This window comes from Drosophila sechellia, chromosome X, assembly GCF_004382195.2.
Source record: "Drosophila sechellia strain sech25 chromosome X, ASM438219v1, whole genome shotgun sequence".
Classification (NCBI taxonomy): domain Eukaryota; kingdom Metazoa; phylum Arthropoda; class Insecta; order Diptera; family Drosophilidae; genus Drosophila; species Drosophila sechellia.
Genome location: NC_045954.1, coordinates 5980347 through 6005849, shown reverse-complemented (window position 1 = coordinate 6005849; position 25503 = coordinate 5980347). Strand labels below are relative to the sequence as shown.

At 45.3% G+C, this 25503-nt stretch overlaps 5 protein-coding genes across 7 annotated transcripts; 2 read left to right on the top strand and 3 right to left on the bottom strand.

The window, feature by feature from the left end:
• The first annotated feature begins 276 nt into the window (after nucleotides 1–276).
• Nucleotides 277–6342, top strand: LOC6612292 (cytochrome b5). Of its 2 annotated transcripts, none has more exons than XM_032724871.1 (4): nucleotides 277–474; nucleotides 543–631; nucleotides 705–773; nucleotides 5935–6238. In XM_032724871.1, the coding sequence occupies exons 1-4, from the start codon at nucleotides 367–369 to the stop codon at nucleotides 5987–5989; spliced, it is 321 nt and encodes a 106-aa protein (XP_032580762.1). In that variant the 5' UTR covers nucleotides 277–366; the 3' UTR covers nucleotides 5990–6238. The 2 variants fall into 2 exon arrangements, with proteins under 2 accessions (XP_032580762.1, XP_032580761.1); XM_032724870.1 differs by having other exon boundaries at nucleotides 279–474; nucleotides 6145–6342.
• On the bottom strand, nucleotides 6333–13497 carry LOC6612294 (transcription elongation factor SPT6). Its single transcript, XM_002036768.2, has 6 exons — nucleotides 13358–13497; nucleotides 13112–13196; nucleotides 12322–12527; nucleotides 12080–12199; nucleotides 11859–12010; nucleotides 6333–11795 (listed from the first exon to the last, which is right to left on the bottom strand). Exons 1-6 carry the CDS (start codon nucleotides 13394–13396, stop codon nucleotides 6878–6880), a joined length of 5520 nt encoding a protein of 1839 aa, XP_002036804.2. The 5' UTR covers nucleotides 13397–13497; the 3' UTR covers nucleotides 6333–6877.
• A 614-nt stretch (nucleotides 13498–14111) lies between these two features.
• LOC6612295 (ceramide synthase 6) lies at nucleotides 14112–23063 on the top strand. Its single transcript, XM_002036769.2, has 7 exons — nucleotides 14112–14312; nucleotides 14599–14907; nucleotides 21528–21648; nucleotides 21723–21944; nucleotides 22022–22359; nucleotides 22462–22606; nucleotides 22751–23063. Exons 2-7 carry the CDS (start codon nucleotides 14723–14725, stop codon nucleotides 22940–22942), a joined length of 1203 nt encoding a protein of 400 aa, XP_002036805.1. The 5' UTR covers nucleotides 14112–14312; nucleotides 14599–14722; the 3' UTR covers nucleotides 22943–23063.
• LOC6612296 (josephin-like protein) lies at nucleotides 19114–20113 on the bottom strand. Its single transcript, XM_002036770.2, has one exon. The coding sequence runs from the start codon at nucleotides 19968–19970 to the stop codon at nucleotides 19299–19301; it is 672 nt and encodes a 223-aa protein (XP_002036806.1). The 5' UTR covers nucleotides 19971–20113; the 3' UTR covers nucleotides 19114–19298.
• Nucleotides 23064–23644: 581 nt separating the features above from the next.
• On the bottom strand, nucleotides 23645–25389 carry LOC6612298 (splicing factor 3B subunit 4). Of its 2 annotated transcripts, XM_002036772.2 has the most exons (3): nucleotides 25254–25387; nucleotides 25096–25179; nucleotides 23645–25038 (listed from the first exon to the last, which is right to left on the bottom strand). In XM_002036772.2, the coding sequence occupies exons 1-3, from the start codon at nucleotides 25285–25287 to the stop codon at nucleotides 24089–24091; spliced, it is 1068 nt and encodes a 355-aa protein (XP_002036808.2). In that variant the 5' UTR covers nucleotides 25288–25387; the 3' UTR covers nucleotides 23645–24088. The 2 variants fall into 2 exon arrangements, with proteins under 2 accessions (XP_002036808.2, XP_032581622.1); XM_032725731.1 differs by having other exon boundaries at nucleotides 23645–25179; nucleotides 25254–25389.
• Between the last annotated feature and the right edge of the window lie 114 nt (nucleotides 25390–25503).

Genomic DNA, 25503 nt, shown 5'->3' with positions numbered 1-25503 from the left:
CAATTTGTGTGTTCAATGTAATACGCTGCGTAGTTTTTATGTGTTTCCAAGGGGTCTTAATATTGTGGGGAATTCTTGATAAAGTTTTTCCCATGCAAATAAATGTTGAAAACTATGGAAAGTTACAATAAACATTGGATGTCGTTGGAGAAGTGGAGTTAAATATTTTAATTTGTAATATTGTATTTTACTGGAATGGTACCACAGGTACATTGGAATTATTGCTTAAGTGGTATTTTTTGGGGTATTTCGTGTGACCAGCTAGCTCCAACGAAAAGTGGAGCCGGCCACACTGGAAATGTCCTAAAACCTGTTGGCTTTTTAGTTAAATTTGTGGAGAAGAGCAGGCAGGCGCAGTCAGGCAAGATGAGCAAGGAAATCCGTTTGGCCACCGTCAACGAGCACAACAAGGGCACGGATCTGTGGATAGTCATCGACAACAAGGTCTACGATGTGACCAAGTTCCGGCTCGAGGCAAGTGGCGATGCAGATTGGTGGTTTTAAGGGAACGAATCCATCTAATCCAATGTCCTTATCTCCAGCATCCCGGTGGCGAGGAATCCCTGGTGGATGAGGCCGGTCGCGATGCTACCAAGGCCTTCAATGACGTGGGTCACAGCTCGGAGGCGAGGTCAGAGAGTCCATCTTACAGCCAATGCGCCTGGATCACCTGATTCACCTTCCTTTCCCACTTGCCTTTTCAGAGAGATGCTAAAGAAGTACTACATTGGTGACCTGGCGGCTGCGGACATCAAGAAGAAAAGCCCGATTAGGTGAGAATCCCGTCCAGCAAGTGCATGCAAAGACCCAACCAAGCCAAAATCATGTAAATAAAGAAATCCCTGGCGATTTCCCTGCTCATCTCCCACACGGATTGATCTCATTATCTCGCTGGAGCACCAGTATCCCTGATAAGGCATTTCATCATCATCATTTCGTACGCTCCACTTTCCTCAATGCATGACGCTCCTATTCCGAGCACAACCGGTTTCGCATGAGCATGGCCTGCGCTTCAATCAATAACTACAATTAGCCAACTCTTATGTAATCCATTAATTGCCTCGAAGCCCCCAAAGTTTCACGCTTCACGTGTCCTGAAAGTCTCCCTTTCGCTTTCCGTTTGCGTGTACTTCTTTGATACCCTTTGATACGATTGGACACCCTTAAGATAATGATGATACAGAAGTGTTCCTTAAACTTATAGTATGTTCGTTGATTTGACCTTCCCTTCAATGAGCTCATCACTCAAAAGAATTGTTTACAATTCAATTATATTCCCATGTACGTCTTCGACTAGCTCTTGTCGAACGCGGTTGTAAAAATTGAACGCTGCGATCGTTATCTTCTGTTCTCTCTGAGAACATTGTGGTGTACATTAGATATTTTCTGTTTTCTTCTTTAATTGTGATATTCGCAAAGGACTACAATCAAACGTTCAAGTGATGCAATTGGTGATGCTGAAGCATCTGCCGTTGAAAAAATGCGTACTAAAAGGAATAAACCACTAGTGGAGCGCCAGAACGAACGGGGCTCCAAGCAATTTACAAATTATTTTCGTCCACTACAAACTTTAGACGATGATAATGATGATAAACCTATTGAAACGGACACACTTGATGAAATAACAATCAAACCACCTCCTATAACATTAATTAAACAAAATACAAAATTTGTACACGAGCTAATGGCTAAAATTAAAACTGATGATTACTTTATTAAAACCATCTCAATTGGAATTAAAATATTTTTACCAAATATGGACTGTTTCAATGCAGCTTGTAACCAACTCAAGGAACATAACTGTGAGTTCTACACGTACGATACTAGATCAAACAAGCCATACAAAGCCATTTTATCCGGGCTGGATAAACTACCAATTGAAACTGTCAAATCCATGCTACAAAACCTAGGATTACAATGCACCGAAGTCAAAATTGTGGAAAAGAAAACTAAGTCTGATCATGAATTATTACTGTACATTGTTTATTTCGTTAACAAAAGTATCACAGTAAAGGAACTGCGCAAAAACTTTATGTATGTCAACCACACTAAAGTACGCTGGGAGTATAAAGTGAAATTGCAGAATAAAATTACTCAATGCTACAATTGCCAACTATTTGGACATGGATCAAATAATTGTTCAGTTAAAACATCATGTGCCCATTGTGCTGGATCACACCAGACTGCCGTATGTATGGACGTAAACAACAAAAAATGCGCTAACTGTAAAGGCGACCATCCATCGACAGAACTGACATGCCCATGCCGAATTTCTTATCTCAATTTACTTTCCAAACGCTCATCACAACGCATTGGAAGAAATAACTTGGAAGCTCATGGAATGAGGAATTCTAAGCAACACATCGCTCCATCTGCTCTCTTTGGAAATCAACCCCAGATCTCATTGCCTACTCAAACTAAGAGAGTGCAACAACTCAACTTTGGTAGCTATAGTAATGCACTCACCAATATTCATACTTTGCCTAATCCCAAAGCAAATATCACAAATGAAACTAATCTCTTTTCATGTGAAGAGATAAATTCTCTTTTGTCTGAATTAATAACAAGACTTAATGAATGCTCCAATAAGGGAGAGCAATTTCAAGTAATTTCTCAGTTAGCGATTAAGTATGTTTACACAAACAAATAATTTTATTGATAATTTGAATATTATGGCATGGAATGCTCGTGCCGTTAGAAACAAACGTATAGAACTGATCAAGTTCTTAGAAAATAATCACATTCACATAGCACTTATAAATGAAACGTGGCTGACTCATAGTGACCGTTTTAATATACCCGAATACACTATATACAGAAATGACAGGAAGGAAAGTAGGGGAGGCGGCGTTGCCATTGCAGTTAGTAACACATTGATACATGAACAAATACCCTGCATTAAAAGTCATGTTATTGAAAATGTAGGTATACAAATCAACACTGACTCTAATTCCAGTCTAAAAATTTACTCTATTTACTTTGCTGGAAATACTTCAAAATGTATTCCTAGTTCATGTGATTTATCTTGGGACCATAATCATTTAAAAAGTTTGTATAGATCTGATCTCCTTAAGATCTCACAAATAAATGGAAATTTTCTAATTTGCGGGGACTTCAACTCGCGCCACAGAGCATGGAAGTGTACCCGAGCCAATGGTTGGGGCAAAATTCTCAATGAACTTTCAGACCTGGGAAAATTCAGTATTTTGTACCCTACGCAACCCACATATATTCCGCATAACCATAAAGCAAAAGCATCAACATTGGACCTATGCCTCACTAATATCCCTAACCAGCTGGCTAATCCAGCAGTAATGCAAGAGCTTTCCTCTGATCACCTACCAGTGGTTATTAAATACTCTACAAATTTTATGCGCAATGTAAAAACATATCCGATTTTGGGAAGGGCAAATTGGGCGCTTTTTAAGAGAATTATAAATGAAAGGCTGATGGTTGAAGAGGTGGTTGTCAACTGCTCACAGATATCGACTTTGGATATTGATAATTTAATCGGCTCTTTCACTAGAGTAATCAATTATGCCTTTCTTAAAGCAGTCCCTCATAAACCTATACATCACTCCAAGCTTACACTCCCTGTACATATAACTGAATTATTTAAAACAAGAAATATTATCCAAAGACAATGGTTTAGGTCACGTCATCCATTACTAAAATCAAGATGTGATCATTTAAATTACATCATACGAAAAGAGCTTTTCATTTATAATAATGCAAAATGGAACAATAAACTTCAAAAGCTGGATAAATGCAGCAAACCCTTTTGGAATATAACCAAAGCAATTAAAAAAAGAAAACAAATTGTTCCGTGTCTAAGTAAAGCTGATGAAATATACGCTTCTGGAAAAGAAAAAGCGAATATTCTTGCTGATGTCTTTCAACTGAAGCATAATCTGACACATTCATATTCAAACCAAAATACAATTGACCAAGTCAAAATATCTTTACAATCTATAGCTGAAACCCCAAACAACATCGCAGAAATTTGTAGAGTCACTTATCCAGAGGTTTTTTCAATTGTAAAAGCTCTCCATACTAGAAAATCTCCTGGAATTGATGGAATACCTAATATATCCTTGAAAAACCTTCCTACAAGCGCCATTAATCATATTGTTAACATTGCCAATCACTGTCTTCAGGCAGGCTATTTCCCACGGGATTGGAAGATAGCAAAAATAGTTCCAATTCTCAAACCAGGAAAACCTCCTGATAACCCTGAAAGCTACCGACCAATAAGCCTATTAAGCGGATTGTCCAAGATTCTGGAAAAATTAATTAAATTGAGATTGGTGAAATTTTTGGACATACACAACACACTACCAACGGTACAGTATGGTTTTAGAAATGGTCTAAATACCATACTGCCGACCTTAAAACTAAGAAATTATATTAAAGAAAGTATCCAATCCAAACAATCTGTAGGGCTGGTTACACTTGATATTGAGGCTGCATTTGATACTGTATGGCATGACGGACTGTTGCACAAACTAAAGATGATTGGAACTCCCATATACCTCATTAAAATAGTTCAAAATTTTTTGACACATCGATACTTTAGCGTTAATTTGGACAGTAGTCAATCTGCTAGACGAATTTTAAATGCAGGTGTGCCACAGGGTTCTGTCTTAGGACCTACATTGTTTAATATTTTTACACACGATATTCCACAAGCTACAAACTGTGTACTTTCACTGTTTGCTGACGACGCCGCTGTCTACAGTGCTGGTTTCTCGTACAGCGAGATAAATCAATCCATGCAGAGTTACTTAAATGAATTAGACATATATTACAAAAAATGGAAAATTAAAATTAACCCTAATAAAACGAATGCTATATTTTTTACAAAAAGAAGGAAACCTCGTTATCTTCCTGATAGACAGTTGCGAATACTAGACTCTCCAATACAATGGGTTGACAACATTCGATATTTGGGTATAATTTTTGATAAAAAACTAACATTTAAATACCACATCAACAACACAATTATGAAAGTTAATAAAATTATTTGCACACTGTACCCTCTAATAAATCGTAAATCTAAATTATCAATATCCAATAAGATCATAATTTTTAAAACAATTTTTAATCCAATATTAATGTATGGGTCACCTGTTTGGGGTAGATGTGCTCAAACTCATATCAAAAAACTTCAAATATGCCAAAACAAGCTGTTAAAATTAATAATGAACTTACCTTATTACACAAACACTAAGTACCTACATATAAAAGTAGGTGTACAAAAAGTTCAACAAAAAATACAATATTAACAATCTTTTGTTTCAAGTCTTAGTTTTTTAAGTTAGTTGTAAGTCAATTAAGGTTTTTCTTCTCCCTTGTTTTCCTTAATAAATAATAAATATTCTTATACAAAAAACTAAAAACAGGTCAACTAGACATAATTAATAAATATTTCAGATGAAAGCCTTAGCTAAACACTGTAAATACCAAATTGTACCATTAGCTTTAATGAAATGTACATATATATATAAGGGATAAAGCACAAATAAATAATAATAAATAAAATATTCCCATGTAGAGTAGCAACTTTTTGTTTACCAACCGCTGACAAAGCCACAATACTTAATATTTAATGAATCTATTGAATCTTAACTTGCATGTACGAAATCTGCTCCATTCAAGATTTAAGTCCTTCTCAAGCACGAAAATAAGGTTCTACAAAAGCTAGTTGGACTTGTAAGTTCTAACCACTGACCTGTGTACATACAGGTCATCATGATTAACCCAAAGCACACGTTAAGCACCCGGAATTATGTACATATGTAAACGTGATAATCTGGAATACCAACAATTTGCACGCTGTAATTGGTCACTCTTTGGTTTTGTGAATGGCACCCCACCTTGACTTGCGTTTTTATTTTGATTCTTGGTTCTGTGCCTTGGTTCCGCCTACTAAAGTGCCACGCCCACTGATGCCACCGCCGCCCCCAAGCAATGCTGCATCCTAAGTTAAACCAACCCCTCTAGAAATGCCCGCAAAACCGCGTAATCCTAGCTAGCTAACCAAAGTGCCCCCAGTTTTGTTGTTGTGCCGCCGGGAGTGCCTTCTCCTGACCATGATACCCATTGATTTAAACAGCCTTTCATATTCTCTATTCCGTGCAACAGCTGCCGCCATGTGGCACTGGCCCTGGGCGCCGCCTTCATCGGCATCTCGCTGGTTTATGTGATCCGACGCGGAGTGGCCAGGAACTAGTCTGCGGCCAGACTGCATTACGAGATTCCAGATATATTCCGCCAGCTTGGGCACATCATTTTCCTCACACATTTGATACGAAATAAATTTTACAAATTGCTTAAATTACACAACTCGGGCGTTTTATTCATAAAACCTGCGGTTAAAACCATTCTGGAATTCCCAACAGTAAGAAGAGCTGGCGGCACATTTCTGGTCAGAAAAAATTGAAATTTATTTTCCATTCTTCCGTCGTCACAAACCTGATTGCTCCCCGGCCCACCGGCGCCTCAGCTCCTGCCCAGCCGTTCTACTCCTACTCCTCCACCGCCAGATGATGCACCCACTTCAACGGCAGGCGCTTCGCAATTTTCAATTATACATAGATATATATATTCATATATGTGGTGTGAACTGCGGATCAGTTATGGACTTGACTTAAACCTAAATATCGTTGAGGATCAATGCGGAATCGCACTCCAAAGTACTAAGATTAGTGCAACTGCATCTTCGCCAGCTGCGCGTGCATGAATTATATATTATTGTAGACCTTTCTGTTGTGTTCTCGCTTTTGTAGTATAGTGTATGTATATAGTAGCATATGGTGTGTGCATAGTGCATCCCTTGCAGCTTGTGTTGGTTTGGCTTTCCACTCACTTCGCCGCCCTAGTTCTCATCGTAGAGGGGCGTGGCATCGCCCAGATTCATGGAGTGCGGAGAGGCGTTGGTGCGCGGCGTACTGCGCACAGACGCCTTCGAGGACATGCCCATACCCCGATTATGACCGCCTCCAGTGCTGTAGTCATTGACAGGCGTCGATCCATAGCCACCGCCTCCGCCGCCACCGGTGCCACGTCCCAGTGACATTGTAATGCCCATGTTCATGCTCATGCCCATATGCTGTTGCTGCTGCGAGTGATGATGCTGCTGCTGCTGGTGCTGCTGCTGCTGCTGCTGCTGGGCCTGATACGGCTGATGTGACTGATGCTGCTGCGGTCTGCGTCTTGCCCATGCATCGTTGGCCAGCTGCCAGTCGAGGTTCTCTTTGGCACGTTGCTGGTGATGCGGCTGCATGCTGTAGGCATTGAAACCACCACCGCCACTACCGCCTCCTCCTCCCATATCGTTATACCTGGGCGTGCTGCCCGTTCCGGAACTGCTGCCGTAGTGATGCCTCTGACTGCTTGAGGATTGCGAGCTGGGACTGGGCACGTTGTGACCATAGCGAGGCGTCTGTGAGGCATGCGGTGTGTAGGGCGTCATGAACGGAGTCTGTCCACTGGGCGTGTATGGCGTATTAATGGCGCCAAACGACGGCGTCGATGAGCTGCCATAGTGGGAGGAAGATAGTCCAGCACCTTGAGCAGAACTGCCCGACGTGCCGTAGCCAGTGATGGATTGCGTAATGGAGTAGGCGCTCGAACCGCCACCGCCAGCGGCACTGCTGATGCCACTGCGCGGCGTTCCACCAGTCACGCTGCCAGTGATGCTGTAGGGTGCCTGGGGGCCCAAAGATGTCTGGGATGACGACGAGATCGTCGGCGGTGGACGCATCATGTGCAGTGGCGTTAAATTGGACACCGAGGCGCTGGACGGCGTGGCCGTTGGATCCAGCCAGTGTTCCTTGAACCAGCGCAGCAGACTGTTGACCGTATCGAAAATCTGGCCACGGAAACGATAGCCCTCCGGCATGACCGTCACATACTCGTGGCGCACCTTCGTCTTGGGCAGATAGGACAGCAGGAACTTGCCCGGCATGGCGCGTGAGGCCGTAAAGAAGTAGTGTATCTTCTTCGGATCATTTGCCTTCTCCTCGCGCAGCAACTTTTCCATGACATCCCGTTCATTTTCATCACCGTTCACCGTGATTGGCTTGTAGTACTTGTACTGTATCAGTTCGCGGGCAGCCAAGGCCATCGGCATGATGTGGCGGGCGATGATCTCGTCCAGATCCTCGAACTCCTCGGTGCCGATCCACAGACTCCTGCCCAGGCTGAAATCGTTCTCTTTACCCTCCTCGCGCACATCGATGTGCTGGAAGATGTCGTCGGCCACCTTCCAGGTGGCTGTCAGATGGTCCTTGGACTTGCTGCTCGGACGCAGGGCCACCTCGCCCTGATCGGCCCCAGCCAGCATGGCCACCACCTCCGCGTACGACTTGTTGAAGAAGCTGGGATGGGCGATTACGCGACGGGCGTAGATTTTGCGCTTGAGGGCCCTGGCCTTGGCATCGCTCACTTTCCGATTGTCCAGCTCCTCAGTCACAAAATCATAGTAGTTGTCGCGCCGCGGCCGCCACTCATTGTTCACATCCTTAAGATCAGCGGTCCTCGAGGAGCATTCGACTGAGAACCGGTCAATGTCTATCTTAATGATGCGCACATGAATCATCTGTGAGACGCGCACACGTTCTTCGGGATTGCGAACCTGTCTATCGGACAAGTTCTTGATGTGTATAAAGCCTGGCAGGCCGTTCTCCAGACGCACACGCACGCCAGATGGCTGGCCAGGGCACGCGTTCGCGTCAAAGTGATTCCACACCTCGGACAGCTCGGGGAAGTCGTCCTTGTGGCAGAAGGGGCACTGCCAGCTTTCGTTGGAATCTATACGCACCGGATTCGCGCTGTCCAGCTGATCGCCCTGCGGCCGACGATACGTGAAACCGGTGACCATGGCCGTGACGCACTTGCCCACGTAAAACGAGTCGGGCGTCTCCTTGGTCAGCATATCGAAGAGCTCCTCCGCACTGGGCTTGGTGTACGGAGTGCGGTAGTCCTTGTACAGGCAGCTCAACTCGTTTCGGATGTCGTACAAGGTGATGCTCTTGCTACCGAATCCCTGGCGCTCCAGTTCCACGGCGAATGCGTCCAGATCAAGATCCTTAAGGCGCTCTGGCGACTCGAGAATTTCCTCAAGGGCACCGGCCGGATTGGTCTCCTCGTCGTCGTACTCCATGGCATCGATGGCCATCTTTCTGGCCCACTCGTACGTTTCTGGATGCACACGCGACCCGTCCAGCACCTCGACATACGCCTCTGTGCTGTCGCCCAGCGATGAGGTATCGATCTTAATGAAACCGCTGCAGTTGATAAAGACCCTGGGCCCCAGATGACACACGGTGACCAGCTGGGTGCGGTTCTCCAACCGCTGGTTGCTCTGCTTGAGCAGTTTGAGTAAAGCCTGACCCTTGCGCGGACCCAAGCCACAGATGTACTGCAGCAGGTTGATGGTCCGTGAGTTCTGCACCATCAGGTTGATGTCCAGGCCCACCTCGCTCGTTCGATTGATGAACTGCAGACTGAGCTGCTCCAGCAGCTGTTCGCGCGGCACACGCTCCTGCAGCGGATGGTAGCGCAGGCACAGAATCTCGTCGTCCGCATCACACAGCTGCGAGTATTCCACTAGCGGATCCTGCATCTTGCGGGCCAGCGAAGCAGCCTGCTTCAGCAGGGGAGGATACTCCTTGAAATCAGACTCGCCCTTCTTCGAGTTGGCATAGATCTTGGCCAGCTCGTTGTCGATTATCTCCACCTCGATGGGCGGAAACTGTTCGGAGGTCTCGAGCTCATGCAGAATCTCCTTTATGTCTGCTTGGATGTTCTGGGCATCGCGCGATTCCGCTCCGATGACAACAATGTGTGGCTTCTTCATTTTGATAAAGTCACTCAGCTTTCGAAGGTCGGCCATCTTCTGGGCCTTCTCCTCAAGGTTGTAGGAATTCTTGCGCTTCAGAATGTTCGGCAGTCGCAGGTAGTCGGAGATGTCGCCCTCCACGGTGGTCACCGCACAGAAAGCGGCCACTGAGTGGTCGGGATCGTAGGCCAGACCCAGCACCCGTATGCCCCTCAGCGTGCTCCACTCCTCGTAGCCAAAATCGGTGGGCAGTTGCGGTTTATAGGGTGCCACCTTTAGCCACTTGTACAGCTTACCCGTGCAGGAACGCAGCACAAATTGCTGAGCCTCCTCGTGCAGAGTGGAGCGCAGCTCCTTGATCAGATCCGGAATGACCCACTTCTGCAGTGCCAGCTGTACGCATTCCGCCCGCAGCTTATTCCACTCCTGCACGTGCTTGGCAAACTGATCCAGCTGGTACAGGGCCTTGGACTCTTCCACATAGTCTCCGGGTGTTCCGTTGGCACACGCATTGCCTTCGAACTCCTCGAGGAACGTAATCTCCAGCAGCTTCTCCTCCTCGGCCATCATTAGCTTTATGAATTGATCGCCAAAGAGATCGCTTACCGGCTTCTTGGCCACGTACTTCATCGAGTACACAGGCGAGTTCTCATCGATCAGCACCATGCCATTCTTGGTGGGCCGTATGTTAATCCTGGCTCTGTCGAAGTACACCTCACGCATGGTCTTGCGCAGCAGAGGCTCCTGTGCCAGCTGTCGGGCCACCACGTATTTTGCAGCATGGATAACCTCTTCCGTGGTCATGAAGCGCGGAGACAAATATTGCTTGGCCAGCTCTGTGGGACCGATGCTTTCCTGGGTGATCTCATTGCGCTGGTAATTGTCGCGCAGATTTTCGGCATACTGCTCCGGCGTGAGACCAAAGTGCTTGGCAAAGCCGCAGATGCCTGCCTTGCGGAACACCGCATAGGGACTGCTGTTGGACGCCTGCTTCAGTTGGTAATCGATTAGCTCGGAATCGTCATCATCTTCCGGCTCTGGTACAACTATCGCCTCGGCCGCGTCGTCACCGTTTTCAGCAGCGGCTGCCTGGCGACGCGCCTTGGCCTCGCGACGCTCCTGGATAGCCTTTCGACGCTGCTCCGCCTGCATGCGGGGCAGCTCATGCGAATAGTTCAGCAAAAAGTACATGTGCACGTCCTTCAGCTCCTCCATGGACTGCACGTCGGCGAGGCGCTCGAAATCGCTGTCCAGTATGAGGCGAACATCATCCGGTATGGGTTTATCTGTGTCGGCGCATAGCGTGTCCAGCTGGAACTGACGCATCTTCTCGAAAAGCACCTTTAGCTTGCGCTTTCGATCGTTTAGCTGACACCAGATTCCATCGAAGTAGTAAACCTTCCAGAGATCGTCGATATTCAGCTCTGGCTTCACGTACTCCTTGCGATAGAAGGCTATAAAGGGCACCTCCAACTGCTGGTTGCGTATAAATTCTAGCGTCTGCTTAATCTTGTTAACGGTTGTCGGTGGTTTGCGCATCTTCTCGCGGTTCTCCGGCTTCTCCTGTTCTGAAACAGTGTGCTTGCAGAAGGCATACTTGTAGATCCATTCAGCCTCGAGGTCCAGCTCGTCTGATCCCTCGGGCACCGGGGTTACGGGCACCTCGCGCAGCTGCATTCGTTCTGGGATGTCTGTCTTGCGAATCTCGTTGTCCATATCGGTGAAATGGCCACGCTTGAGCTCGCTGGGCTCGTATATGTCGAAGATTGTCTTCTTGACCACCTTCTTTTTGAGCGCTTTCTTCTTCTTGACGCGCATATCATCGCCGACGCCCAGATCCTCATCGTACTCATCTCCTTCCGAGTCATCTTCGTAGTCGTCTTCCTCGTACTTTGAGAAGTCGTCATAGTCGAAGTCTACGCCAAAGATGTCCTGACCCTCTTGGAGTGATCTGTGGTTGGATTATTAATCGTGTCTATTGATATCTCAACTTTATTATAGTTTATACACTTACGCGTCTGTAAAGATGGGGCGCCGCTTCTTCTTCTTCTCGGCTATGGGACGCCCATTATCGTCCACAATGAAGTCATCCGCGTCCGACTCCGTATCCACGTCGTCGTAGTCGTCCGCCTCCCTGTGACTGCGCTCGCTGCGATGCCCAATGCTCTGTAGGAACAGGGGCAATCAGTTGGACACTGTGCATTGATTGGTGGTCAGGGATTACTAGTGGCATACCTCATCGTTCTCGTCGAACAACTGCTCGGCAATCTGCTCACGCACCAGACCCTCGTCCACGTGCTGCTCCTCGCCATCGCTTTCGTTGTCGTGGATGCGACGCAGACGCTTGAACCGCTTCTGCAAGGGTAAACATAATTTGAAACATTATATTCGAAGAGCATAGACCCCCCTAATCCCTCAGCTATGATAATCTTTGTTAGTTAAGCTTGGAAATATGAAAAGGAGGAAGGAACACCTACCCGTCTCTCGACTTTGACGCCCAGATTCTCCTCGATCAGATCGTAGTCGTCGTCCTCCAGTCGATCGTCCAGATCGTCGTCCTCGTGCTTTTTGCGCTTCTTGCCGCTGCCGACGCCATCAGAATCGTAACCGCTGCCATCGTCCTCCTCGATGGGATTGTCGTCGATCAGATCTTTGAGCTCTTCGCGCAGCCGTTCCTCGTCATCTACGGAATAGGGCATTAAAAATTTCGATTAACATTTTACCTGCACTGTAGCCGCAGATTCACATATGCAATTGAAAACTGATTTCATAGCTTAAATTGGAGCGATTGACCCGCTTTTGAGAAAGACCTACATTATATGCATTACCTATGATATTAGATTACAGAGTAGATTTCGATATAGTGAAGCCCTGACCATTGATTATTCCAACTGCATCTATTGAACTAATTTCCCCCTCCCTGCTTTGATTTGCAATTTCTTGGAGTAAGCCGGGTTCTTCCAATTCGCCGCACTTGTTCCATTTACTGGAACGCGCGCAGCTGTTTGTTGTTGGTGCTGCTGAGGCTGATATTCGATGGCCACGGTAGCACAGTAAAAACACAAGACCTAACCTCAAAGTTGTAAACAAAAGAAGTTGCAACCGTGTGGCATTGGCCAGTTAGAGGTGGCTTTATCCCGGATATGGACTGTTGCGATCGGCGGATGGTGAGATGTGTGGGTGGTGGCGAGACCGCCAGAGATCGCCACAAACGTATGTATGTATGTATTCGTACGCGCCTTCAGCGACTCGAGTGGAAAATCTCACCTTCTTCTTCTTCGCTACTATCGGAGACGGCCGCCTTCAGTTTCTTGAGCCTCTTGCGCTCGTTGACGTCCAATTCTTCCTCCTCCTGCGGGAAAAACGAAGAAAAGCCATTTGGTTATTTCAATATATATGTAGGTACTTATGTATGTACACACACGCAAGGCGCAACGCACACCGCACATATACAGACGCACGGACGGTACGCGCGGCTAGAAATATTGTTTTTGGGGTTTCGCAGACACCTACCTCCGATTCCTCGGCCTCGGAGTCCAGAAATTCGGCCATAATATAATGGAATAAAGCTTAACTTAATAATATAGCGCGTATGAATGCAGAGAAACGAATAGTTTGTGTGCGTTTCTCCCTCTTCTCTTCTTCTTTATTTCTACATCTTCTTGACAATTGCAGCAAAGTTGGTATTAAAATACTAGCCAAATACTTAATACCACTAACACTCCTTTACTGATTACAGTTCTCTTGGCTGTTAGCTTACAGCAGTGCCAGCCCTGGTTTTCATTGCAGAACTACAGTGGATTCTTCCTATAACCTATGTTAGTTCTTTGTTTTTATTGCCAAAGAATTCACAATTGCCAAAGAATTTTAGGCACATACTTGTATTGATAAATGGTTAAATTCAATCAATGGTAATTAACGAACACACATATGCTGTTTGGTGTCAACGATGAAGTTTGCTAATTTCCATGGTAATCCATGGCTACTTTCTTTTCATAGTTGACTTTTATAAGTTCTTGCCGAAAAACTAACAGTAATTGTAACGCATAATAATTTCTCTCAAATAACTAGTTGCAAACGCAATGAACAAGTTAGGGTAATAAACGTTAAGCAATAAACTAAAATCGCAAATTTGTGAATTAAAAGCGCTATAAAAATTTTTGTACATTTGGTATTTTGTGTAGCTTCTAAAGCCTTATTTTTGCTGGCTTTCCCTGTCTTCCCGCACACGGGCACACTGGTCTCGCTGCAGTTACATTTACCGCTCCGCCGTCTCTGGGCACACTGCATTGTTGTTGCTCGGCGAGGAAATACTATTAGTATTTTTTTTCGTTCATCCTGTTTAAGTGGACGAGACGAGCGGCGGCCAACTCGACCCCTAGCCGAAATTCAGAAAGTCTATTGCTTTGGTCGAGAACAGATTGTCAGGGAACTTGACTTCATTTACGCTCCCAAACAAACGGCAAAGGTAGCCTTTCAAAAACGAATTAAATCGAAATCCAAATAGAAATAGAATTAGAAAAGCCATAAGCGCAAGTTAACGAGACAAGACAACAACAATTCGATTCGGCGGTTTTTGTTTTTTTGCCAGTGTGTGTTTGTGCTACGCTGTGAGTGTGCATTAGTGTGTGTCCGGTGCTCCTGTTGTTGTTGTTCTTGTTGCTGTTGTTGTCGCTTATTGTTGTTCTTGCTGTTATTGTTGCTGTTGTTCGCAAGGCACAATAACACAGGCTCATACAATTGCGAATATTTAGAAAAAGCAAAGCATATACATATGTGACAACAAACGCCAGGGAAAAACAGGAAAGCTGAGCAAAGGAAAACCAAATAAGAAAACAAGCAATCGAGAAATTGTGAAGCGGCAACTGAAGCAGCAACATGGACATATTGAATGAGTTCAGCAATGTATTCTGGAGTACGCACATCTGGCTGCCGCCGAACACAACCTGGGCGGACATTGCGCCCGGCTCGCGTCCAGATGTGGTGCACGCAAACTACAAGGACCTCATCTGGCCCATTCCATTCGCCGCTGTCGTCATGCTGGTCCGCTACACGCTGGAGCGGTAAGTTTTCCAAGTCCATTTTCCTCCCTCCCCACTCTTCCCAACCAACTGACGTACTCCCTTTCCATTCTCGCCATTCCCGGCAACTTGATTCCATTCCGCCTCTCTCTCTAACCCCATTCATACGGCTTTCCCTCGCTCTCTCCCGGTCTTTCGCGCTCTCCTTTCCATTGAGCAAGCCCACCGCCCCACGTTTGTTGCACCATGTACAGTAAACTTTATTCATAATTCCTTCTTTTCCCCATTTCATTTCATTTCATTTTTTTTTATCGACAAACATAACCTCACGTGGAAACGCCCAACATTCTGCAAGCGTTCATATATATATATGTATATGTATGTATATATGTGTGTGTGAACAGTGCTTGTTTGTTTGTGTGCGGTTTGTGCGGCATACACGCGTGTTTTGTTGCTGCAACTCGAAGTTTTCCCTTTCCAAGCGACGCCGTCTGCAGTTTCCAGCCAGCCGGCAACGAATTTCCCACAAAATATTAGCCCCACTCCATTTTCAAGTTCCTACTAATTGTTTAGTCAAAGGGAGAACATACATACATATATATATGCACATACATATATTTGTTTATAGTCGGCTCCATGCGGTTTTTGTATGGCCCGCTGAGAAATTGGGATCAAAACTGGCACAGTGGGGCAAATACATAGTTAACTAATCGGCCAGTGTTAGGAAGTATTTTTCATAAATATAACCCGATCAGCCTTAATTATTTTTTTAAGTTTTCAAACGGCCTCGGTAGAAAGCCAAAAAACTGATATTTATTGATATTTATATTGTTTGTTCAAACTTTTGATCGATTTCATTTGCACAGTGCGAGATAACTGAGTTTCGTACAGGAAAACCCATTATTCATTTCCAATGCAAATATTCACAAACATTTTCTTGCAATTAAAGTGCGAAAATGTTGTCAAATGTCAAATTTCCACGCCTGTGAGCCGCTAGCATTTTGGCCGCTTTTCAGGCCAATTAACCAGCGCGTCGCGTTTGGCTTCAACAATGCATACATACATACGTATATATGTGGCTGTGAATATTCCAACGAGCTGCAAAGTTCGTGTGTGCGGTTCGCGTGCACTGGCATTTGCATGTGGCGGAGTTGTAATTCTCATATTTTGCAATGTTTTTGGCTGCCCTTAATTTGACATAAATTGCCAGCAGCAAGTCCAGCGGACTGGAGTCCAAATTCTGAGCATCATCTGCCCTGCAGGACAGTGACAGTACAGTTGAGCCTCGCTAATACAAATTCGAAAATATTTTAACCTGACCTTAGCTGTGGGTTCATCTTATAGAATTCGAACTGTGACTCTTGTTTTCATTCCATTTTCAGCTCTTTTTCGGCGGCTTGTTTGCATTCACGTTTGAAAATGAAATTGAGACAAAAACCAAATCTGTTTCATGGCGGACCACTTTGTTTTTTTGTATTTTTCTGCTTCTTAAACGAGAATTGGTCTCCAAGGTCGAATTGGGTTTTTGCTGCTGCTCTCCCATTAAGATTCATTGAATGGCAAAAGTCGCAGTCGCAGCCGAATCGATTGGTGGCTCTCCCAAAGTGCCATCCATAGTGGGCATAGTGGAGCCACCTTGGACAGCACCACCGCCACCACTAGCACCATTAGCACTGCACTCCACGGCACTCCGATAAGATTTGCGCCAAGATTTACGTATAAAACCTGATAACAGTGCTCAGTGCCTCGATTGTTTTACGGCGAACTCTCGAATGACTGTTTCCATTTTTCCGCTTTTTGTTGGGCGTGTGTGGGTACAGCAGGGGCGTGGTCCAGAGGGGGAGGGGGGGGGGGGGGGTCTGGGTGGATGGTTACAGGTGTGTCATTAACATTTATTTGGGTCAAAAGAGTGCAAAAGGGCTTAGCTGCCCATTTGGCAAGCTTGGAACGCGCACTTGTACCATTTGGCCAGCAAGCAACCAAGACGCGGATTTGTACGAATTGCCCATTGAATGTGCTTTGGGGATTAACCGTTGGTGGTGCCATGTGTTTGCTTAAAATAAAGATAAGTAACTAAACTTATAGTCACTCCGCCCACTACATCGTGTGCTTTTTATACGAGTATATATGCTATCTTAGTCCGTGATTCGTCAACCGTTTTTCCTTGGCGGGCCTGGCCAAAATCACTTGGCTCGCCGAGTGAGTCATTGACTCGAGAAGTTTTTCCAAATATGTGCGCACTTTATGGCCCGATTGGCGCTTCCCCAATGGCCACCATTCCATCCACCACCACACTGCCACACACTAAAGCACGCCTTGGAATGTGGTGTGCACTGGATTGGGGTTTATGTTTATGTTTTTATGCTGGGGAGGGAGGAACAAGTGAGAGACACTTGCTAAAACAACACCCACAGTTGGGGCCAAGGGAATAGAGCTCGTCAGCTTGCTGCTGCTTGTCCATCATTTCAATTGAAACTTGAATAAACTGGGTATTTATCGTTCTTATACAAATGCAGATAAGATAGTTGTATCTCTGGATATAAATCGTAACCATAATTCAGTTTTCGGAACTCTCCGTTCCTACGACTTATATTTATAATGGCATCATAATCTTGTGGCCAAATCCATAAAGCTAATCATCGTTGAAATCACCATCCCACCTGGCAGCTGATCCAAACCGATTTCCGATAGAGCTCTCAAGTGGGCTAGTTTATGGGCGGGGTGGCTACTTTGCTGGCCGCAGCTGTGCGTGGGGCCTGTTCGTACTATTTGTCCGCATTTATGCTGAAGCTTTTGTGATACGTAATCGCCAAGAGGCGACCCTCGAGCTCAGCGCTCTAGTGCGATAAAATTTCAGGTTAATTATTTTAATGGCTCACATGCACACAACAATCGAAATGTGGGAAATGTGTATACATGCATATATTCAAATATACACACTAAATCGCCGGGCAATGGGCAAATGCCAGCTGCTCCACCATTGCGCTTCTTCTTTCTCCAACCTCTTTACTTTGGATTGGCAATAGTGCTACCAGGAACAGCAATCCCAACCAAAACCGATCCGATCCCTAAACCCGTTTACCAAAGTTTTCCACACTCTTTACGCCGGTGGTCACTAGAATTGCGTATCGTGCCGATTGCCCAATGGTTAATGAAAAAAAAGAAGAAAATAGTTAAATGCCATAAAACCGAAAAAGAATAGAAAGAAAAAACGCACGTGCTTCACGCACCAGCTGAGCATAGGAATGGGGGGAATGAGGAGCACTACCTGGTCAGGTGGGTACTCCACTGCGGAAGAGAGCGGACTCTCGATGCCGGTGCAGTTCGTTTAATGTCCAATTAGCACCTCTCATTCTTCTCTGGGAAAAAACATATGAACTAGTTTTCATGAAACTATGCATACTATTTTGAAACTATATCTTAGTTAAGAACTAAGAACTTGATATTTCATTCATTACAACCTTACGATTATTTCCACTGAAAGATTAAGCATTTGGTTAGCGATAAGTGTAGTTTCTGCCGATTTAATTTACAAGCTGCAGATTGCCGGATTGGTCATAAAGCAAATTGAAATATAGAGCTTGTTTTTTTTTTAGCGATTAAAATCGGTGATAGGCCTTTGAGCTGGGCGATCAGTTAGTCGCTGACTAATGGCGCTTATACTTAATTCCCCAAGTTCCATCTGGCAATCCGGTGGCCGTGAGTCAGACGTCGTCGTCCAAAGCCCAAAGAACCCAAGTCGGGCCACATATAGGATATAGCATAGGTATAACCATAGCACTCACTTGCGCTAATCTCACAATCGTCGTCGTCGGCTTGCCTTGCGTGCTGAATTATCGCTGACAAGCGCAAATAATTCGCCAAACAACAGGCGACATATATGCTATATAGTATATATATATATATGTATATATTCTGTATAGCTTGATCGCCAGTGGGCTTCGAAATTTTAGTTGCGCCGGCGATAAGAGCCAAATAATTGCCAGTGCATTGCACTTTGGGCGCAATTTGTGCATATTGCCTAAGTGAAATTTAATAAATGCGTTCAAATAATGGTGGCTCTTATCGCAAACTGTCATCGCGTTGCAGCTCAATCAAAACACCATCATTATTCGCACGAAACCCAACGAATTTGAGCCGTTTTGCCGCAAGGCGCAGCTCTCGCTTGGTCCAAAGTTTCCAATGAATTGGCTAGAATATGATGGCTTGCACAGAACTTGGGGTTCAAAAGTACATACACATGGCACATGTGAATTATTCTTGTCGCTTTTATTAAACTACAAACATAATTTGGTGGCATCCACTTGCAGTGCGAATTGGTAAATGTTTAACTTGCATAGTGTAGGGCACTTTTTGGTTAGTTTCATTAAATAATTGGTACAATAACTAATGGTGCTCCAATGTTAGCTTTATATGGAGTGCTAACCATAACATTAGTCCCTGAACTGCGGCAGCAGCCAACGTTGCCGGCACTTATCCTTGCAGTCCGTCTCCACTTCCAGCACAAGGAATAGCTCGTGATCCATCTGCAGTTGGGTGGCCAGAAACTCGAGGAACTGCTCCTCGTTGCCCAGGCACTTGGGCTCGCGCAGCTTGGAGTCCAGATTGTAGTAGCTGCCGTTCAAGCGACGCAGTGCCAGCCAGTGGCGCATCTGGAAGGGCAGCGGAATGTAGTAGCCCAGGCTCATCTGGGCCGGCACATTAAGAATGAAGCCGAAAATGGCGCTCAGATTGAGACAGCGTGGATCCCGCCGGCGGTCGAACCACATCGCCTCGCAATTCCGCTGCTGCAGTGCGTACATGATCACATTGACGTCGTAGTTGCCCCAACCGATCCACGATCGATGCGGATTCAGCCAGTTGCGCGGGGTCAGTGTGGTGCAGTAGTCGTCCAGTTCCGATTTGGAGAACATGTCGAGCCCCTGGAACAGATTGTTCAGGGCGTGGAGGCCGCACAGGTGGCGAGTCTGTCGCTCATGGTAGATTCCATGCGGCATCATCGTGGTGTTTCCGTTCCCACTTCCATTTCCATTCCCGTTTCCATTCCCGTTGCCGCTGTCATCGCCCGGGGAATTGCCGAGTGTTCGAGCGCTGGGCGATTCCATTTCGGAACGGATCAATGTGGGGTGGTGACAGTAGCCAGTGGGTGAAATAGCTTCAAACAGTCGGGCAGCTCCAAATGGTCACTAGATGAATTGGCTTTTTGTTGTTTACAAGTTCGAGGATAGTAGTTCATAGCGATGGTACAGCAATAGCGATGTCATCAAGTATCGATATGCGTGCGAAATTCGAGCCATGCACCGGTGTGCATATCGATGTTTTGGGAACGGTACTTTGTTTTTCAAATCAAATTAAATGGTTTCTTCAACTAATTAAATTGTAATTAACAAATTAAATTTACCAGCATGTACAGATATTTCTATTTTCTTTTATATTTCTGAGAATGCCAACCAACAGTTTTCAACTGGGGCAACATACCCAAAAATGTACTTAATGAATATTTTATTAGAAATTTTTTTTTTTTATATGTTTTTTTGATAACGAAACTTGCAGTGTGCGTCATTAGTAGTGACGCACTCGCAACGAATTTTCGATAAAACTTCAATAGTCCAATTTATTTTTACACACCCCAACACGCACTTCTTATTTAAGAAGCCTCCAATTACAGTGTTCACTCCCTATATAGAAGACATAGAAGATAAATCAATATTCCACTTCGAATGCGGGTCAATTAAATCCTTCTTGGTGCGTTAATTCAATTACGCACTACTTGAACTTGAACTGAGCCCAGATTCGGCATTAATTCAAATTAATTGTTATAAGTAGAAATAGAAAAACTGATATTTCCGCGTTGAGCTTTCGTGCTTTGCCTACGAAATGAGGGTTACTTTGGAGACCACTTGGAATTCCAAACGTAGAGGAGCAGCCAGGCGATCTGCAAATCTCGTGGGCATGGCAGTCAGTCGACCATTTTCGATTTTCGATTTCATTGGCAAATTAACTTCCGAAACGAGATACAACTACTCTATGCCTCGTAAGTCTGGCGTGGTGTGGTGTCCAGCTTTGGGCGAGCTAATTAGCCATGCATGTGGGCGTGCGGGCAGACCAAAAACCGATCCCAAAATCCCCATCCCCATCCACATCCCAACAAGTCCCTGTTGCCATGCCTCACACGTGCCAGACGATGGGGCGACGACAGGTGTGTGTGCAAAATAAATATAAATAAAATAAAATAAATTAAAGCAAAATCATAAACAGCAACAGAAACTGAAAATCCCGAAACGTTTCCGCCATGGGTGTACGTACGTACATGCATAATTAGAGATCTTGTGTCAAGCCCAATGGAACTTTTTATTGGATATGTTGTGTCGGGTTTCTCGAAGGTAGATAGCAGTACCATTGCCAAGATTACAATAGTTCCTGGATTCATTTGAATAAAATTGGGTGCGTGGTGGGATATTCGTTGTACGATTATGTATTTTCCTTATGCAATATGGTCAAGTTCATATGAAACCCAACATTATCTGGCCCAAGTTTATCTATCTGCCATAAACTTTAAAACCTAACTGACTAACCTAACTAACTCCTACTAACAGCTTTATCTAACTCATAAAGCATTTAAAAATAGCACTTTCTAATCAAAAACTCAATATTACTTGCAGTTTCTGGATATCGCCCGTAGGCAAATCACTGGGCATACGTAGTTCTAGGCCTAAGAAAGCGGCAAATGTTCCTATTCTGGAGAAGACCTATGGCAAATCGACGCGATTGGACAAGAAAAAGGTGAGTCCATCATACACACTATCTATGCCTGTCCTGATAGATATCTGATCCTGGAATTTTTGATTCCCTTTCAGTTGGTTCCGCTGGCCAAGCAGACGGATATGAGCGAGCGCGAAATCGAGCGCTGGTGGCGTTTACGCAGGGCCCAGGATAAACCGTCGACGCTGGTGAAGTTCTGCGAGAACACGTGGCGCTGCATTTACTATCTGTACAGCTTCATCTTTGGCGTGATCGTGCTGTGGGACAAGCCCTGGTTCTGGGATGTAAAGAGCTGCTGGTACGGCTACCCGCATCAGGTGAGGATTTTGATGGATTCGACTCTTGAAAGCAGGGTTTTATACAAACAATACAATGCCTATTCTAACGCTTGCAGTCGATCAGCAATGATATCTGGTGGTACTACATGATTTCGATGTCCTTCTACTGGTCACTCACTGGCACCCAGTTCTTCGATGTGAAACGCAAGGACTTCTGGCAGATGTTCATCCATCACATGGTCACCCTGCTCCTAATGTCGCTCAGCTGGGTATGCAATCTGCATCGCGTCGGTTCGCTCGTCCTGGTCGTTCACGATTGCGCCGACATCTTCTTGGAGGCCGCCAAACTCACCAAATATGCCAAATATCAGAAGCTCTGCGATGCGATCTTTGCCATCTTCACAGTGGTGTGGATTGTTACGCGTCTGGGCTTCTATCCACGCATCATTTATAGGTATGTGGTGGGCAGCGCCCAAGTCCCTCTTTTCGTTGATCGTTGATCCCAATCCAACTGACATGCTCTTCCATGCCAACACCATCCTGTTAAACCTGGCAGCTCATCTGTGGAAGCACCGCGCATTCTGCCCATGTTCCCAGCCTACTACATCTTCAACTCACTGCTTCTGATGCTGCTCGTCCTGCACGTCATCTGGACATACATGATCCTCAAGATCGTTGTCGACTCTCTGCAGAAGGGTCTGGTAAGTGTGGAGCCATCTGGCCATCAAGCTGTTATCCTCTTAACTGTGCTGTTTATCTTAACCTTAACCTACAGATTATTCAATTGCCTACGAACATATATTGTATTGTGCAAACCACTCATCCAACTTTCCATTTCCTTGCAGATGTCCGGTGACATACGTTCCAGTGATAGTGAGGATCTCACAGACAGTTCGGGGAATGCACGTCTGGCCAATGGCTCGGCGCGCTCCAAGAACAAGTCGAACACCAGTGCGCCATCGGATAAGGTATCTGTCGGAGGAGCAGGATCAAGAGCAGGAGCAAAAGCTGCGACAACGGAACGGAGAGAGGAGTAGCTGAGACACCAATACCACTAGTAGGGGCCACACTTCCCGAGAGCAGGCGCAACAACAACAGCAAACAAACAAACTCCACACACACCCCAAGCACACAACACGAACACATACACATACACATGCACGCACACACACAGACGCATACAAAAAAACCAAACCAGTTCAGAACGTTTTTATGTTAATTATTATTTTTTTTTATATATACATCTTTTTTAAGGTTAACAAAAAAGAAAAGAAACAAAACGAAAACCAAAAGAAATTTCAATAAATGCGAGAAAATTGATGCGTAACGATCCACTTGTACATCGTTATTGATTAAAACTACTATTACTATTACTATTACTATATGCCTCACAGTTTTTTTGTTGTTGTTTGTCTTGCTTAACCAAAAAAAAAAAAACAAACAAAAGCAAAGAGAAGAAGAAAATAACGTTAAATATAACCATTTAAACGTAAAGCTAAAATTAAGTTATTTTACCAAACGAAATGGAAGTTAGCACAGTGGGACTAAACCAAAATCGCTTAGGCAAGAATTCAATAGACGAAGAGTAAAAAATGAATAGTAGTCAAAACTATTGTAAATACTGTACTTGTATGTTTCCCATATTAATAAATTTATGCAAAACAAATTACAAGACCCAAAAAAAAGAGTTTCAAAAAAAAGCGGGACGGCACCATTTTGGTAATGGTAAAAAGGAATCCTTCTGGTTTCATTTCAGTAAATCGAAAATAATCTTTGCTGAGTTTATTTTTAACTACAAGCTAGTTTCTATACATCAATTTAAAAGATTGACCATTAAATTTAAAATGCTTAGTGAAATTACAAAAAACGTCTCATCATCATCGCTTTCTCCATACGTTCCATTCAAATTGAAGTCTTAAAGCACAAAATTAAGTTTGTTATTAATGAAATCGTTTTATGTTTATTGAATATAGTTCAATTTAAAAAAAAAGAAGATTGTGAATGCGACTACTAAATGGATATACAATGATGATCTAAATATCTCCCAGTGGTTTCCCGGTTGCTAAATGCATATTAGAAAGAAGAGTGGAAGTCTTAACATATCCCAGAGCAGGCTTCATTGATAAATCCTATTGATGTTTATTTCTCGTCTCGTCCAAATTGGTATACACTACACGCTAGACTTAGTACTGGTAGCCGTCGGGTTGATAGGGCCGTGCGTAGGGCGTGGGAGGGAAGGGAACGGGCGGCGGACGCCAGTTGGTGGGCGGTGGTCTGGGCGGAGGAGCAGGCATGCCGGGCGGTGCCCACGCATTTGCCTGCATCATGCGAGGCGGCGGCGGAATGCCCATTGCTGGCGGCAGCGGCGGCTGTCCGCCGGTCATCGGCGGCAGCGGAGGCGGCGGTATCGTAGCTGGGAACGGAGTAGGCTGGGGAACGGGCGGCGGCGGTGCTAGCATGCCCATGTTGTTATTCGAAACGGGCACCACCGGCGGCGGCGGCGCCATCATTGGTGGCGGCATCATCTGGCCCGGCATCTGGGCCGGGATCTGGCCAGGCATTTGGCCCGCCATCTGGCCCTGCATCTGTGGCATCATGTTCTGCACCGGTGCATCGGCGAACAATTGATGCGGCCGGTCCGCATGGGTCGATGGATTCTGGGCGGCCAACAGGCGCTCCGCAGCCGAGCCGTGACGCTCGCCCTTGTGATCCTTCTTGAAGGCATAGGACACGGAAATGGGACGGTTGCACAGGTACTGGCCGTTCATGGCGTCCATGGCCGCATCGCTGGCCTCGAAGCTGGCAAAGTTGATGAACGCGAAGCTCTTAGACTTGCCAGTCTCCGGGTCTCGCATGATCTTCGGCGTCTGCAGTATAACGCCGAAGGCGGAGAACGTATCGTACAGCAGCTTCTCGTCCACCTCCACGTCCAGGTTGCCAATGAAGATGTTGGCGCCGACATCCAAGTTCTTCTGATGCGCCGACGCCTTATTCACGCGAATGGGCTTGCCGTAAAGCTTGATCATGTTCATGATCTTTATTCCATAGTCGGCGTCCTCCTCGCTGAGGAACTCGACGAATCCATAGCCCTGGTGCATTTGGGTGACCCGATCCTTGGGCATGTGTACGTTCACTGCAAGCATGTCGATCAGGAAGCTGCTAGGCACTATACATGTGTGTTCGCACTTACCCACTGGTCCAGCCTGGACAAACAGCTCCCAGAGCAGCGTTTCCGACACCTTGTCGTCCAGACCGCCGGCATAGATGGTGGCATCTGAGGAGGGAACGGAAAAGGCGGGTTAAAGCGAATCCCAAGTGTGGCAAATGTGCAGTGGAGGGCAAACTCACCTTGGTTGCGTTCAGCAATTGGACCTGCCGCCATTTCGGAGCTATTTTTATAAACAAAACCAAGAACTAATTTTCGGCGTTTTCAACATGCAAAAATGCTCGCAACACAACCCTGAATATCGAAACAGCCTATCGAAAAGATGCTTATTCCAAGTCTTAGTTTCGATTGTCAATCAAAATCGAAAAGAAATTAGAAAAAATACCAAATTTAGGCGAAGCAGAATAATTTAATATAATTTCAATAGGTTAA